At 33.5% G+C, this 18,490-nt stretch overlaps 1 protein-coding gene across 5 annotated transcripts in view; it reads right to left on the reverse strand.

The window, feature by feature from the left end:
- The window catches only part of LOC111086422, a 224,431-nt gene that overhangs the window by 79,088 nt on the left and 126,853 nt on the right, over positions 1 to 18,490 (reverse strand). For all 5 annotated transcript variants that reach the window (XM_022389174.1, XM_022389177.1, XM_022389176.1 and 2 more), the window contains exons 6-8: positions 14,798 to 15,008; positions 8,152 to 9,067; positions 1,137 to 1,237 (exon numbers count right to left, since the gene is read on the reverse strand). In XM_022389174.1, coding sequence (XP_022244882.1) covers positions 1,137 to 1,237; positions 8,152 to 9,067; positions 14,798 to 15,008 — 1,228 coding nt within the window. The remainder of the gene's footprint in view (positions 1 to 1,136; positions 1,238 to 8,151; positions 9,068 to 14,797; positions 15,009 to 18,490) is intronic.

Below are 18,490 nucleotides of genomic sequence, written 5' to 3' on the forward strand. Positions count from 1 at the left end.
ACTCTTTTACCAACGAAATAGTGGGATTGACCGTCACATTATAACGCCCCCACGGTTGAAAGGGCGAGCATGTTTGGTGGGACGGGGATTCGAACCCGCGACCCTCAGATTGCGAGTCGAGCGCCCTAACATGCCGGGCTATCACAAATGTTATAAAAAGACTGATCATTCTTATGAAAACAAAACAAAAATGTTAAATTGTTTAACATTTCAAAACAAAATATTTGCGGGGTTAAAATCGTCTAGGTCTGTAAAAACGTATGCATCAAAATGAGTAGTTTTTATTTTTAAATTAATGAACTTAAAATTTTTGTTAGAACAAATTTTGTCTATTTATTTCTAATTTAAAACTATCAGTTTTCCTTCACTAAGACCGGGAGTCTTCCGAAAGCATTCGTTTCTTAGTTACGTGTGATTATGTTACTATAAGAACTTACATTTGTAACCAGGTAACACTTTGCCAGTAGTTACTTAGCTGACGTCAATCATCCTGTACTTTCGTTTGTTATATATACACGAACTTATTTAATCAGATTTTTGTATTTTCAGTTACTGTTATTGTATAAACGAATGAACATAGCCTTTAAGAATAGAAAACGGTTTAATGTTAAGCGAACTAAGCCTTAATATATATACAGTACGTTAGCAGTGGTATAAAGTAATGAATACGGAGCAATATAGAAAAGTATCAAACACATGCATAAATACGACAGAAATGAACGATATAGACAATAGTATATTATTATTACTGTCCAAGGATGTTTGTTTGTAAGCACAAAGCTACACAATGGGTTATTTGCACTGTGCTCAACACGGGTATTGAAACCCGATTTTTAGCATTATAAGGTTTCATAATTATCGCTGAGCAACTAGAGAGCTATTCAAGGGTGTATAGAATGATTTTGAAAGCGGTTATTTCATATTCACTGAAGGATGTTTACAAGGATAGAGATAACAATTATTACATAATTATTATTAATTTTTAGGAAGATTCAGATATAGATATGTTATAATCCATTAATATAAGGATGATAAAGAGATTTATGAAACAAAAATTAAATATTAGTCATCAACTCATCATTAAGGACTAATTTTCAAGGTATTTGCAGAAAATTGGGAATAAAAGTTTAACTTACTAGAGTGTCTAAAAATTAGTCCATCTTCCCAGGTGTAGCAGTTTTCATGTTCTATATCACTGGCTCCGATCCAAAATGCATGAGCATGGCCGTATAACGAACTGTAAAAAAACAATCGTTTCGCTGCAGTCAAAGTTTAAGTACTTTTCACAGTAAGCTTACATACAATTCTTTAGATATTATTACAAGACTAAAGACAAATAATTTGGATATCTTACTTACTGATAAAGTGAGTAAATCCATAATCTAATTTCCCCGAAAGGGGGCTGACGACCGTCTGGAAGATCATTTGTTTTAACCACTCGCACCACTATACAGTAATGTGTTGTCTGTCAGACAATCAGTAGACACTAAAATGATGTCACATGAGGGACGCTTAACGTTGTAACTTGTACTGTCGTGACGTCAGTAAAACGTGCGCATGCCTTGAACCACGAGAGGAATTATGCACTCTGTAGGCTAAAGAACAGCATGGTACATATGAACTTCAAAAGCAAGAAATAAAAATATTTGTTACTCTTAATTTTGGCTTTATTTAGTCTTGAAATAGAAAACTTTCGGGGATCCTGCGGAGGTACATCTAGTACATTATAAGAACATCAGACCACAGGTTCTACCTTTTATTGCTTTGACTTAAAGATCAAGGTCGACTTATTTCAACCTAATAACGCATTCAATACTTCAACTAAAATTGCGTTTAAATCGATCAAACACTCATTTTGGAAATTTTGGTGACGTAGGAAAACAACAGATAACACTAACCATCTCTATCATTAGTGGAGGACGTTAGTAGATTAGTTTGATATTCTGGTAATACAATGAATAATACTGTATGCCAATTCTACGATTAGATTTCATGGCTAATGATTTTTATTGAATTTTCATTGTGACTCATGTTTACATATGGGCTATTATTATTGGGTCGAATCATTCTGTACAATTTTAAATAGTTTCTATCTTTTTAGAGCCAGAACCACTTTTTGGTGAGCAGTCTTAAATAAGGAGAACAATTGGTAGATTAAACTAGTTATGGGGAAATTAGCCGTTTAGAGCACAGGTTGCACATTTAATTATGCACACATTACAGATCATGGAACATGGTTATTGAGGAGGAAAGAAGAAAGTTTACTGGAAAGGACGGAAATGAGAATATTACATTGGACGAAAGGATAGGATTACGAGTGATGATATTAGAAAGTAGACTGGGGTATGTAAGATAACAGAAAAAAGCACTTGAAGCTAGACTGAGGTGGTATGGGCACGTGGAAAGAAGGGAGGAAAATAACCTGGTGAGAAGAATATTTGTAATTCCAGTCGAAGGTAGACGGACGTCAAAATCTGAGATGGAAAGATAAGATAGATCAAGACATGAGAGAGACAGGTGTAACGCCGGAGGTCGTGAGGATAGAAATTATTAGAGAAGGTCATCTTGAACGGCCGAGCCCAAAAATAGTGGGATTAAGGTCGAAGGAAAAATATTATTACACATCGTGGGAACAATAATATACTGAACGTAGATTGTGGAAACAATAATAAGTAGAGTATAGTCTGTATGGATTTTTTTTTTAAAGATTATACGCTTGAGAAAGCATTTTCTATAGGTAGAGTACAGTGTGTGAAGAAATATTTTTGAAAAACAGTACAGGTTGTGAAAGGATTTTCTGTAGGTAGAGTACAGTGTGTGAGGAAATATTTTTGAAAAACAGTACAGGTTGTGAAAGGATTTTCTGTAGGTAGAGTACAGTGTGTGAGGAAATATTTTTGAAAAACAGTACAGGTTGTGAAAGGATTTTCTGTAGGTAGAGTACAGTGTGTGAGGAAATATTTTTGAAAAACAGTACAGGTTGTGAAAGGATTTTCTGTAGGTAGAGTACAGATTGTGAGGACATTTTCTAGATGTCATGTGTAGCTCAAGTTGTAGGGAGATTTGCTAGATGTAGAATACAAGTTCTGAGAACATTTAATCTACGTGTCAAATACAGATTGTGAGGACATTTTCTAGATGTAGAGTATAGTTTGTGAGGACACTTTTTATAGAGGTATAGTTCCTGGTTTTGAGGATATTTTCTAAATGCAATGTAGAGTATAGATTGTGCACACATATATTTATCACTATCGGAGAAACAACGTTGCTGGTCTCCAAGGCATTCTTAGCTATTAATTGTATAACTTATAAAGGGGAAAAATCATGATATATGTAATGTCCATATTTCTTTTGTTTACTTATCATTATGAGAGTGTAAATAACGTGTATTTTTGTACGAAATCATTAGCAGATATTATTATGAGAGTATAAACAACGTTTATTTTTGTACGAAATCATTAGCAGATATTATTATGAGAGTATAAATCACGTGTATTTTTTACGAAATCAGTAGCGGATATTATGAGAGTATAAATAACATGTATTTTTGTACTAAATCATTAGCAGGAATCAGTTAGCTGTCATTTATTTTTACATCGTTAAAGTTAGGTTCTAGCTAAAAGTTCATAATTTTGATTTTTTTTTCATATTTGTCACCAGGTGTCAACTTCATCAATTTTTTTATATTTACAATATTACAGTTAATTGACAACTCTATCAACTTCCTGTTCCTACTATGTTAAAATAAGGTCATAACTAACAACTTTTCAACTTCCTGTTTTTATTATGTTGAATTAAGGTGCTAGTCGTTCCTAATTATGAACTGCTAGAATAAAGGGAAGGTAGCTAGTCAATACCAATCGTCAACTTTTAAGATACTCTTGTCTGACCGAACAACGTCATTTGACCGTCACCTTTATAACGCATCCACAGCAGGAAAAAATAAATAAACATTATGACAGATCCAAATTTAAAGGATATAAAAACAGAAAACATGTCGTCACAACAGGAAAAGAGGATGTGAACATTACGATAAACCTAGTTGTTGAAGCACATGGGCTATCTCATCAATTGAAGAGTGAAAACGTATATACAAATCAAGAGACTCTCAACGAACATGAATATATATATATATAATATTAACCAATGAAAAAAGGAATTGTTAAATATAATCAAGAGAGATCCGGTTGTTCTCTTTAAAGTATTGCTTGATTAGCATTTTTAACTTCTGGATATTTTTAATTTATGTTCAGTCATTCTTCTTGATAAATCCTTATAGATTGAAACATGCGAAAAAAGTGATTATTAAAGATGTATTCCTACTTGATCAAATGTATGACTCTCAAATTATTAATTTTGGTGTTAAAGGCAGTGAAGTTTATTATGAATTTCGGGGTCTTCTCTTTGGACAGTCTTCCTGGTTTTGACTTTGTTGGCTTGCTGAGCTGAAGAAGTGGGCTTTAATTTGGGAATTTTCAAAAATGAAAAGTGCTGCGGGTAAAACATGCGGGTTATTATAGAGCTGTAGCCGAGGGTTCCGATTGGACAAAATTTGGTGTTGTTGCGTCACTGTATCTCCTTGAAAACCAAACAAACGTAATGGGGAATTTCCGCCAATTATTATGATTTCTGTGCGCCAGCAATACTAACCGCGGGGCGCGTATACCAATCTACCCTTAAATCTAATTACACAGGCCTGCGATGGTTTTATTGTCTTGAATTTTTCACATGTTCTACGGTAATTCCCGTACGCTGAATCCGAAAATGATATCCATTTTTTTCCGTCACGTACAGATTTTTCATAAAACTTCATAACGCAATACATAAAAAAAAACACAACGCGTAGTTTTGAGACTAAAAAGAAGTAGATTTCACAAAAAATCAGGATGAATGAGAATGCATATTTGTTTGACATCAATGTTCTTCCCTTTTCTTCAATTTGTTTGAATTTTTGTTAACAAACATAATAATACAAAATATTCATTATGGTAAACTAAATAATAATTTGATCCGAGTAAGAGTTTTTATCTCTTCTCGATTTGTAAAAAAAATCCTTACGTGATAGAATAAAATGAATATTATTTTCGAATTCTGCGTAGCTGAATTATGGGAAATCCGTTATTAAACCCAAAACAATTTTTATGAAGTTTAAATTCGCAGGCCTGTGTTATATGTCCAAAGTAGCGCAACGTCCGTTGCCGGAATAATTTTACAAATACAAATCTGTTTGTCGCGGCAGAAAGCGCCGTCGTTTCTTGTAAGTTGCGTGTCGATCGGTTTTTGACCTGCGCAAGCAATGCCATGGAATGTATATTAATGCCACTCAGCAAACCTGAAAGAACTGTCACTTATTAAGCGAAAACAAATATATTAATAAACGTCTACACTTTGATACTATAAAAACGTTTAGTAGTCGATGAAACTGGCCCTGGAAACAAGATTGCTTAATGAAACTGAGCCTGGGAAACAAAAGTACTCGCTGATATTTTAAAATAGAAACGAAAATAGTCGTTGAAACCGAATTATAAACGAGAAAACCTACTGAGATAGTAAATGTAAACGGAAACACTCGCTGAAATGTAACCACGGAAACATGAATACTCAATGAAATTGAAAGTGGAAACGAGATTACAGATTACACGCTTTATATATATATTAGAATATTTGCTGAATCTGGAAAAGAAAACAAATAATAATCGGTGAAACTGGAAACGAGTGTACTCTACACGAGGGCTAGCAATCCCTAACTTAGCAATGATAGACTAGAGGAAAAGCAGCTAGTCAACACCACCCACCGTCAACTCTTGGGCTACTCTTTTGGTAGAACAACGAAGAATGGGATTGATCCAAACATTATAACGCCTCCACGGCTGACAGAGCGAGCATGTTCGGTGGGACGGGGATTTGAAGCCGCAGATTACGAGTCGAGTACTTTAACCACCAGACCACGAAACGTAGACTGAATGTTGAAAACATCAAATTATAAAATTTTCCGGACTTTTACATCACAGTTTTACTTTTGTCAAACTCTTAGCGTTCAGCTCTATCGCCTAGTTAAGCCTGTCCCCCCAGTGGTAACTTTACGGAATTACAACGCTGAAATCCAGGGTTTATTTCCATGCGGGGTACATAATACAGATAGTCAACTGTGTAGCTCTGAGATACGAAATCAACAGCATATGTTTTATTGGAACATTGTATAGTAAAATCAGTAATCAATCTGTGATGTAAATGTCAAAATACTGAATAATTGAGAAAATAACGAAGTTTATATTCTATTTTTGGTAGTTCTATAAGTATTAAGTACCTTTGGAAATCGGACTCGTAAGATGTCATCAGATGGCTCATCATTTTATTACACAATTACACGGGTTTATGTTCACTATATTAGTTTCGATAAAATCTCGAAATTCTAAACAAGCTGAGAGAATCGGATAAATAAAAACGTATTTTAGTTTGTGACGTTCATCACAGAATATTGACGTAATCATCAACTCATGCGGTAGTTTGCAAATGGGAAGTTTTTAGTAATTATGTTGTAAGGGATAAAACCTGCACAAGAAAACACAAGACCAGAGTATCTGTAAAACCTTGTTACTAGTGTCCCTTGTAGTAGTTTTCAAGTATGCGTTACAGCAGTCATTTAAACACTGCTACTATATGACACATTTGTATTTTTAGAACATTTTATTTTTCAAGGAACACATTCCCGTCAAAAGCACACTTTAAGTGACGTCAATTATTCCATTGATATATTCAATGATGCAAAACTAATTACACACATACACATGTTTAAAATGGAGTAAAATATGTTGTAAGAAGTTACTCACCAACGTTTTACACGATCTGAAGTCTATTGTTATATCTAATTTTTTGGCAAAACGCATATTTTTACGCGCATGCATAATAATTCATGTTTTAAATCCTATCATGCAAGGAAAGCAAAACTCAAACACTTTTATGTCTAATGATTAGCATAACTTTATCATTTCCTGGTGGACGCTTTATGAGTGATCGTAATTTGTATACCAAATTATAAATTTCCGTCTTTCGATGGTAAGTTAAAGCTGTTCAAATGGATTTTTTGTGATATTCTTTTAACGCCTCTAACTCATTATTGTGACCCGAGTCCTAAATTCCAGTCTATAATTCAAGGGTCGAGCGTGGCCTAGTGGACAGCGTGCAGGACTGCGAATCGAAAGGTTCAGGATCGTCAGCGGTGCGCTGAACACAATTGCCATTTTCAGCTCTGGATGCATTATAAGCGTGACAGCTAATCTCATTATTCAATTCAAATCGGGGGGAGGGGGGGGGTATTCTACTGATACTCAACCAGAATTGATAATGGTTCCTTTCGGAATTTCAGGGAGAGTGCTTTCTTTTTTTTTTTTTTTTTTTGGAAGCTGGAACTAAGTTTCTTTATTTTTTCTATTTCTTGGCACTTCAATTTGAATATTATATTAAGAGATGTCATTAACTTGCAGAAAGCCTGATACTCCTCACACTTTGAGGCCATGTCCTGGCATCAAGGGAGTACATTTACTTCTTTAAGGAGAATTTCACCGACACTTCACAGTCAGAAAATTCGAAAGATGTGATGTTACTGACTGACCGCCTTTCATCTGGTCAGCGTTTCATATTAGGGAGGGAAATACCTGAGCCTTAAGATTCCCTGACCTGGCCGTTTAATCTACATTTCACCAAGGTGGTGTTCAAATTGAAAATAGCACTAATGATATCCAGCTAATTTAATAAGTTCCGCCTATTGATTGACTCACTCTTCTTTTGTTGAATATGAAATGAGTCATTATACCATTAATACATATTAACTCTTTTTACTTCTAGAAGCACGCCACGCTTTAGTGAGTAAAAGTCTTAATCAAAAATTATAAATTAAAACTCACATCCGGCATTCCATTAAGTTAGTAAATGGTTCAAAAAATATCAAATAAACTTTAAATAAACTAAGACACGAATTTCGGTCATCCAAAACTTGACCTAACTGAATATTTTATTAGTTTATTCTCTGTCTTTTGCTCCAAGTAATTCCAAAAAATGTGTTAAAAATTTATCAAATAGATTATGTAATAAATAAACATTAATATGCGTTTGTTAATTATGAGGCAGATTATATAAAAAAAATCTACACACCTGGTTTTAATCAAAGTCTCTAAAAAAGACTGAATATCGTCTGTAGAGATCGTCGCCAGATGGCCTCCCAAGCTTATACAACGATTCTTTGCTGATTGCCAATTCATGTACTGATCAAGAAGTTGATAACAATAACTTCCTTTTACAGTCCATGGATATTCACAAAATGTGTTGTTTTGAGTCAAAGGAATTGCATGGAAATTGACACAAAACCCTCTAGCTTCATTAACTGAGGTTGTAATAGCATTTAGGTTAACTGTTATGTTCATGTTGTAACTGCCTGAGCGAAAGCGCAAGTCTTGAGTCACTTGCTCATCTTGTCTTCCACATAACCTTACTACTCTGTCTAAACTTGAAATTTCAATAAACTCTTCCAGACAGCCTTGTTCTGACTTTACAGTGGACGACGATGTTTCGAGGAAGCTAAACTCTAAGTCTATTTCGTATCCAAAAGGCACATAAAAAGCATAAAGGCAACTTTGCTTACTTACGAAGGCATAAGGATAGTCTTGGCTACAAATAGTGCCATTCTGTTGTGTTATTGTCACATTTCGACATTGTTTCGAAGAACGGAACTTCAAAAGAAATCCTTTTCCTTGAGTCATTCCTTTGGTGCGAAAATGCACATTTAGCGTCTCATGTTGAGACTCAAGAAGTTTATTCATACTTAAGTTACTGGAATTTCCGCACAGGAACACTTCTTTCTTTTGTTCCAAAGGAAAAACACGAACATAATCTTGAGCACATTGTCTTTGCGCATTTGTAGAATACAGGTCAATCTCTACGACCGTAAGAAAAATTTTGTATCCAGGTGGCGCTTTGATATGGTAGAAGTAGTCTTTTCCTGGTAAATATTTTTCGGGAAAGTTTGGACTTGTTAGGATTCCTTGAAGAGCATCCACAGAAACGTTGCAATCTGAAATTTTAAAATAGCAAAGTTTCAAGTGTTTCTTGACTATTCACAAAGAACTAGAATAACATTAGCTGTTGCGTTTCTGATTGATCTGAGCAACAAATAAAATGCTATAAATGTTACCCTTCTAACCAAGCTAATTAATATAGAATGTATTAAATGTTACCTCTCTAATCGATTTATCCGATGTCAAACACATTAACTGTAACGACCCTGATTGATCTGACTAAGAAAGATAACTTGTACGTTTCTGATCGACCTGACTAGCATATAAAAAAAGTTAACTAATACTTTTCAATCATAAGCTTACTTAAACAGGTTAGTGAACTAAAACTTTGTAAAACTATGATAAACTAGAGGGACACTCAGCAGACTGCATACCTCCGCTACGCAACGTTGATAATATTCGGCCCTCAAAAAAATGCTAAAATGTGTCCGTATGTTCGACGTTATCAACGGACACTGACCATTTTTGGCAAGACAATGAGTAGTAATATTCTACATATGTACACCAAGTTTCATCAAAATCTGATCATTTTTGACTGAATCTTAGAGCAAAAATCGGTCCCAATGTTAACAGATAGGGATTTTTTTTTCTTTTCGTGACCTTTACCTTTGATCTTGACCTTCCAAAAACTAATCACTTCTAACTTTGGTCATAGTTCAAATGTATAACATCTTTAGTCCAAATACATTCAGCCGTTCGAGAGAAATCTTGGTGATAAACACACACACACACACACACAGATGAAAATATAACCTCCGTGCACCTTTGGTGGCGGACGTAATAATCGTACAGTTCTAAAATATAAATCTCAGTAAATTTATAGTTATGAAAAACTTAGTTTATCATTCATTATCTTCAGCTCTACTATATCCATAAATTAATACAAATCCTAGTTGATTAGTTCCAAACTAATTAGTCCGAATCCTAGTTGATTAGCTACAAACTAATGTATAGAAGTAAAAATATAATAAAGAGTATTTTTAGAAATATGATGCACGAGACAAAAAAAAAATAGAATTGAGGTCTCGAACTTTGTAATCAAATTTATCTAAAATCTACGTCATTGGAATCGTCGTTCCATTTTCAACAAACCAGTCAACTACCATTAGTAGATAGGGCTAGTAACTTTCTTAAGCTGAGATTATAAAGCCATCACGTACTAACATTTGGTATTTCAAAATCATTTGTACAACAGAAAAATATCAGTTTTCAACTTTTCAATTAGTCTGTTTATATTTCATAATATTCACAAAGATAGGTATAAGTTTACAAAGTTAACTTGCAGCTGTATACTAAAGTCCAAGAAAAGCCTATTGTTTTTCAAGTATCTTATGATTAACAATAAGTCAATGGATGAATTCGTTACGTTACATTCAGGCCTTAGTTTGCGAATTTACGATGTTTCTCTGATAAATTACTGCTCCAAATTCTAATGTTTGAATTATTTTTTTGTTTTTTGGTTAGGTGTAAATAATTATATTTAAAAATATTGTGTCTTTTGTATTTTGGGGGGGGGGCACTGAACGGTTTCAGTGCTACATGGATTTTTTCCACAATGTACGGTTTCAATGCTACATGGATTTTTTCCACAATGTACGGTTTCAGTGCTACATGGATTTTTTCCACAATGTACGGTTTCAGTGCTACATGGATTTTTTCCACAATGTACGGTTTCAGTGCTACATGGATTTTTTCCACAATGTACGGTTTCAGTGCTACATGGATTTTTTCCACAATGTACGGTTTCAGTGCTACATGGATTTTTTCCACAATGTTGTTTATCACTTTTTGTATCTTAAAATTTATCCTTAGTTTAAGATTTCCTAAATATATATTTGTAACTCACATTGTAACGTACCCAATTACGGAAAACAAAAAAAACTATATCAACTGCATCATGATTTTCTAATTAATTGTAAAAATTCAAATATAGTTCACAAATTTGTTAATTTTAGAGTTTCAAGTAGTCAGTTTTAAATTTCAAAACAGTATAAAAATGTTTAATAAACGGAGAGACTAAACAAAAGTTAAATGTTTACAAGACTATTAAAATAAATTTGAAGAAGCTTCCTTAAATTTAAAGGCACAAATGAATAATATTAATCATATTCACTTAAGTAACTAGGTTTAAACCTAAAACAATAAGTTATTAAATATATGTAGACAGAAACACTTGATTAAATTAAGTCAGTTAAGAAAACAACAAATTGGAAACTATTTTTATAGATGCTCCTAATGAAGTTATTTTTTATTTTTTTGATTATATAATGAAATAGAAAAAAAGTGATATTCAGTGGTTTGAATTTTTCTGTACCTCCGTTGAAACTTAAATATGAAAATCATCTTCTTGTACTTGAGTTAATGTTACAAAATGTTTTTAAATATTAGATATTGTCTAAAAAAAAGAATCATTTCATAGTATTAGAGCTAAAATAAGTGGTACTGTCCTAAAAAATTCCCGGTGGAACAGCGGTAAGTCTCCAGATTTACAACGTTAAAATCAGCTGTTCGAGTTCGATTCCTTTCGGTGGATATAGCAGCTAGCTTTGTTATAAGAAAAACACACGCACCTAACGAATTTAAATAATTATAGTTATGATTTTAAATATAATAATCCTAGTAGAGAAGAGATTATAACTTTAATAGGTTTGAATAAAAATTTAAATAGATTTATATTAAAACCAGATTGTTGTTCTACTTAACAGATCTAATTACAATTTAAATGTTCAAAACATTTTAAGTGATAGTACTAAATTTTTTAATTTACAAACGAACCTACAAAAACTAAATCGTAAAAATATATCTTACAATAAAAAAAAGACAATATACTGACTGAAAAAAGAGTATTTTATAATAAGATCATGTGGTACTCGTACTGGTATTTCAGATGGTATTCCTAAAGTTCATAAATAAGTTTGTTCTGTTATACCTATTACCTCAAATATTCGAACTTATGATCATGAACTCGCTGGTTTTTAATGAAATATTTGGACCCATTTATACATAATAACTATACTGTGAAAGACAGTTTTGTCTTTTTAATGAAATGCGAAGTTGCGGTTTGATAGTATTGTATATTTTGTCAGTTTTGATATAAAATCTCGCATTTTGACAGGATCTTAAACGTAGGTGAGTGTATTAATATCTCATTGTTTCGCATGGAGTAACCTTTTGTACTAGATTTGTTGTTACTTAACAAATTTGCATGTTCTTGTACGCGTGTTTACAACCATCGAGTGGTAGACCAAATATATCTAGAGCTCCATCTAGGACATTTCATGATCCTCATGATAAATCAGTTCAGTAGCTAGTTGTAGTGTTTCTTCCAAGAGGATGTTAGTATTCAAACAATGAGATATTAATACACTCACCTACGTTTAAGATCCTGTCAAAATGCAACAATGAGATATTAATACACTCACCTACGTTTAAGATCCTGTCAAAATGCAACAATGAGAGAAGTTTACATGGCAAGTAATATTGTTGATTCGCAAACTAAAGCCTTAATTAAAAGTAACAAATTCATCTTTGACATCTTGTTGAAAATATAATTTTCTGCCTGCTCGTAAGTGATTACTAATATCTCTTTTTTTTAAATAGTAGATATCATTTTTTTTCTGTTCAGCGCAGTTTCTGAGTATAATTCGGTTAAACTGCTCCAATTGTGTGACATTATGATAAAACGACGTGCCTGTATGTGTGTGACACCATGAGAAAAGAACCTAAAAACCTGAAATTTTGCACACATGTTAAGTTGACCTTGAGGGTGTGCACCTGGGTATTATTACTTATCCACGTGGTGTGCATCTTTTTATGAGGCAAGATAACGAAAAACCAAATAGAAAAGAAGTGTGACTGCCATAGCTCTATAAGGAAAGATCCTAGAAATCTGAACTTTTGCACCAATACTAAGTGGACCCCGGGGTGTGCATCTGGGTATTACTTAATCTTATCAAGTTTTGTATCCATATTAAGTGACCCTTGAATATAGGTATTAATTATCTTATCCACGTGCATGCGCGCGTGCGCATCTTTTTTAATGAGTCAAGCTAGCAAAAAGCCACATAGAAAAGAAGTGGTTCCTTATATTACAAATAGAAATCGCAGACAGACACGCATGTGTGTGCACGTGCGTGTCTGTGTATGTACGTCCGCCATAGTTCCAAGAGGAAAGAACCTAGAAACCTGAAATTTTGCATCCATACTAACAGGACTCTGAGGGTTTGCACCTGGGTGTTATTACTTATCTACGTGTGTGCGTGCATGCGTGTTCGCATCTTTTTATGCGAAAAACCACATAGAAAAGAAATGTGACCATCATAGCCCTAGGAGGAAAGAACCTAGAAATCTGTAATTTCACACCCATACTAAGTGGACCCGTGAGTTTGTTTGTTTGTTATTTAGCACAAAGCTACACAATGAGTTATCTGTACTCTGACCACCATGAGTATCGAAACCCGGATTCTAACCTTGTAAGTCCGCAGACATACCACTGTGGCACTGGGGGGCGGACCCGTGAGAGTCTGCACCTAGATATTATTACTTATCCACGTGAGTGCACGCATGCGCGTGCACATCTTTTTAATGAGACAAGCTAACGAAAAACCACATAGAAAAGAAGCGGTTCCTTATATTTCAAATTATGGATATAAATCACAGACAGACAGACACGCACGGGCGTGCGTGGGCATCTTTTTAATGAGGCAATATAACGAAAAACCACAGAGAAAAGAAGTGGTTCCTTATATAACAACTTCTATATATATATATAGAAAAGCCAGTGCGTTTTGGTAACAATGCGTTCCAACAATGGCTTTTATATCATGTTGCTTAGCAGTAAAAGTATAACCTAATGTTCAGAGGTTATGTGCTGAAAGTATAAAATGAAATGTATAAACTACAAAATTGAAAAAAAAAATGTTATTTTCTAATTTAGAGGCTCCGTTAATTAAAGAGGGTTGTTTTTATGTTATTTGCTTTTATTATTTAAGTTAAAATCGGAGGACAAGCCAGAGGGAAGGTTACCTTTATGAACAGGCCACATCCCGTAAAGGAGCAACAAAAGTATATAGGTTATACTTTTAAAATAAAATGGGTTCAGAATACACACACTGACATAGTCATATAGAATAAATCAACCTAATAACCCGAACGAAGGTACTTTCGCTAGTAGTAAAAAATATTTCATTTGGTTTGTTACCGATGGCTCAGCTGTAAGCCTAAGATCGTATGCTTATTCCGCTAAAAATCGGGGTTCGATCCTGTAGTAGCCGCTGTGGTGTAGATTTACATAACAAACAAGACATTAAGTGCATTTCTCATTGTGTTTATTCTCAACAGAATAAAGCAGGTTTTTAAGAGTAAGTTTCCCACATGAAAAATAGAGAGAGACAGTATCTTGTTTTAGAAATGCTTTTACTAAAAAAAAAATGTTTCCAGTAAAACGAAATAAAGTTGTTTTTGTTATTTCCTAGAGATAAAAAAAATAACATCTGACAGTTTGAAGGTTTTTTTTACCTCTTTAAGCTTCCTTAAAATTTTTTTTTACTTTTTTTTTACAACTGTGTATTGACTGTACTACTTCTAACTGGTAATATAAACTATGAAGACTCGTTACTCTTAGAAAATAATGACCACGAGACCGAGGGTTGTTAGATGGACAGTTATTCTTATGAAATCTCCAGGGATTATATTATAAATAGCTCCTTGAACTAAAAGCTACTTACTTTCAGCATTGTCTAATGGAGAAAACACAGCCCAAAATCGGCAATCCTCGCACATGTACACCGTCAAAAGAAAATAGCAACCAATGGCAACAAAGAAAGGTTCGTTTTTGTAACGGTTGGTGGCGCTGACTATGTGTTCAGATGAATTCTCGCCTTCAACAGTTAGACGAAGCCAGTCACTATGTGTCGCTGGAGAGGTTAGATTTAAAAGCTGTAAAAATAAAATAAAACCACCTATGATAGTTAGTTTAAATCGACTCTTAAGATTATAAAATTATAATATGATATTTCGCTATGCTTAATACGAAAACTAATTCTAAACGTATTTAAGAATAACTTACTTTAAAGCGAGTGTGTTTATTTAATATTTGACCATTATAACAAATTTTCTTTTCAGCGTAATCTTTATCTTCTTGAAATGGATATATCATGAGTATTTTATATCTAATTTTATTTCAAAAATTTGAACACAAGAATTGTGAAAAAATTTACTACTAATATTCAAACATTTTCTAGTTAAATCAGAAGATAGGCATGCTTTCCATCATACTTGTCCTTCTGTCTGTTTTAACCCAATACCTTAAATAAAATAGAAGAAGAACTGCAGAAATGTCACGTAAACTGCGTAATTTGTTAACAGTCGTTGTCTGAAATTCACTGGCTTTTTTAGATATAAAATAAAATGACAAACTGCACATTGAAAACAAAACGAATAGAGAAGATAATTTTAGTTCTAAACAATAATTTGCTGGTATGTAAAGACGTTTCTCGTTGTTAACAAATAACTGCCTGTGTCCCGAACAGCTGTGTTCAATACCCGCGGGGGCTTACTGAAACTCACGCGACGCAAGAGACAGCATGTCAAAGAAATTACATCCAAAAAAGCTGTAGAGCTTTAAACTCGTAGAAGGCATCACTACTGTTGATTTTGTAATATAGCTGACACACACACACACAGAAAATAATTTTATACAATGCAAGTCATAGTAAATAATTTATTAAATATGTATCATTCCGAAACAAAAATTCACAGCATATGTATTCACTTCTACCATATAGAAGTTAGTTGAAATTTGTTACGAACCTAAACTTGAATTGATATGACAAATTTTTATAAAATGAATGTAACTTTAAAGTTATTTGTTTTGTAGAAGCGTAAAGCTGTACAATAGGCTATCGACAATGTACCCACCACAGGGATTGAATCCAAAATTTTAGCTTTAAAATCCTTAAAGGTTTCTGTTCACCGACCTAGGGAGAGAAATAAAAATAGACATGGAAACCTTGTAAGTCGAGTGCAAGATTTCGAAGCAATAAATAAATCGTCTCTGTATTAGAAGCTCTTTCAGATGATTAGCAAGTAATATCTGCTAACACCATAGTTAGCTATTCGAGGGGAAGGGGAGGTTGAAGATAATCTGAGCTTTGTTTAGATTGAAGAAAAATGAAGAAAATTAGAGTTGACTTTTAAATTGAGCCTGCGTAATGGAGAATGATATTTGAACTATAAAACTAGACCTTCAATAGCTTTATATGACAGTTGTTAGGTGATTTGACAATGTGCATTTAATTGATCACGAATTTTCGAAGAGAAAATGTACAGTGAACGATACTTATACATTAATTTAAAGAACAAATTCCAAGAGTTAAAGAGTAAGTAACTAGGCAACATTAAAAACAATATTATGGAATAATTATAAACATCAGTAATTGAGCGACAAGGAGTCGTTGTACAGTTATAGCGGCGATTAAGCGTGTTTGAATAGGGCTTCCATTGAAAGTGATAAAAAAGTAAAGCATTGAAATATTTGGAGAAGATTTTGATGACCCAGTCTTTAAGAAGCTTCTCTCTCCCTCCCTCTCTCTCTCTCTCTCTTTTAGAAATAAGAGATTTAGTAGGGAAAAAAAATGTAGTAAAATTGAGGTAGCGTAACAAACAAATCATCACAAACTGATTAGTTTGTTTACTGATAGCAGTGGAGAGGAAAGAATAGTTTGTCAAAGTTGAGTAGATAAGTTTTTGAAAGTAAGGGAAACGAAAATGGAATTATTGGAAGGAAATGTAAAACACCGTATTCTAAAGCACCAAAAAAAAGTGAGGAAAAAAATTAGATCACGCATAGAAGAAATGGAATCCACCTGGAATGAGAAGAGTATACAAAATAAATTATAATTTTTACAATAAGCTAAATACAGTAAAAAAAAACAGAATAAAGAAGTAAAATACACGATTGAAGAATTCGAAAGCAACTTTAGACAAAGGGGATGAAAATGGAAAGACAGGAAAAAGATGGAGTTTCAAGCAGAAATTCAGGATTTAAGTAAAAAGTTAGTAGGATCCTTAGAAGATTGGGGAATTAGAAAATGGGAAATAAGATAAAATTTGCTATTGAAAGAAATGAAGAGCATGAAAAAGAAACCAAAAAATAGATTAAAGAACAGGTACAAACATTAGGAGAGAAGACGTACGGATTCTTCCCATTACAAATTGCTCGAGCGCACGAGAAGAAATGTAAAGAAGAAAGTGACCGAGTCCTGTAACAGTTAAATTTGAGCAAGAAAAAGAACAGGAATTTCAAAGTTTGAAAAACTATATTGAAGAAGACTACTCAGCAAGAAATGTAGAATTATCAGAAAGAAACTGTTTGAATTCATCAAAAGAGAGAAGGGGAGGAAGATACGTGTGGCAGATGATGAAAAATATTGTGAATCAGAAGATGAAAGTTCAGAAGTGGTGATTACAAGAAAAGCATAAAACTGGGAGAAAGGGATATAAGGTTGATAAATGGCGAACAAGAAGCAAGGAAATATTGTGAACAAAAATAGCAGAAGAGGAAATAAAAGAGGCGGTACAAAAGTGGGATATAAAAAAATAAAGAGGTCAGCACAATACAGAAAATGGAAAATGAAAGAAGAAAATGTACAAATATTAGAGGGGATTTTGACGGGATTAGTTAACAAGAATAAGAATTTTGGGGAGTATATTTAGAAACATGAATTGGGGATTCCAATTTCAGTGAATAAAAGAATTAATCTGTGAATGACGTACGATCTAATCTTTTTTTTATTTGCTACTCCTTCTGCAGTAAACTGTAGTTTCGCCAATTCACGACTCCTCAGTACTTGAAGTAATTTACTACATATCTCAACAATGTTTATCTCGGGCTTCAACTTATGAATAAGTAAGCTTTCTTTTATTCGGAAGTTCTGTTCATCATTGGTCCTTGCCAAGATTTTAAATCAATTGGAATAAACAACAACGTCACATTATCTTAGGGCTTGTTTAAATACAATTGTCTTAATGAAGAATCTTATGCTAGCGTGTTCTTTAATTCGCGCTAACAGTCTTTTAAGTAGAACCAATGTAGTCTTGCTGACAGCAAGGACAAGTAAATTTATACACCGTATATGATGATCGTATAGTCAGAATATGATCCTTAAATCTGTAATAAAACCATAGGCTACAATTAAGTTTAAACTCACATCTTAATTGCATCTATAGATACATTTTTCTGATGATGTTTTTCAACTGATTATTAATGATTAAATAATATTTACTAATGTAGGGTGGACAGGAAGATATTGTTACGACAGCGGGTGTCACGTGACGCTAGTAACACGTCATGAACTTCTAGAAGGATCCTGTCCCTTCCTAAAGTCTCGAGAGGTTACTAGATATGCGGTTGTCTTGTA

Source organism: Limulus polyphemus, unplaced genomic scaffold, assembly GCF_000517525.1.
Source record: "Limulus polyphemus unplaced genomic scaffold, Limulus_polyphemus-2.1.2 Scaffold1084, whole genome shotgun sequence".
NCBI lineage: Eukaryota > Metazoa > Arthropoda > Merostomata > Xiphosura > Limulidae > Limulus > Limulus polyphemus.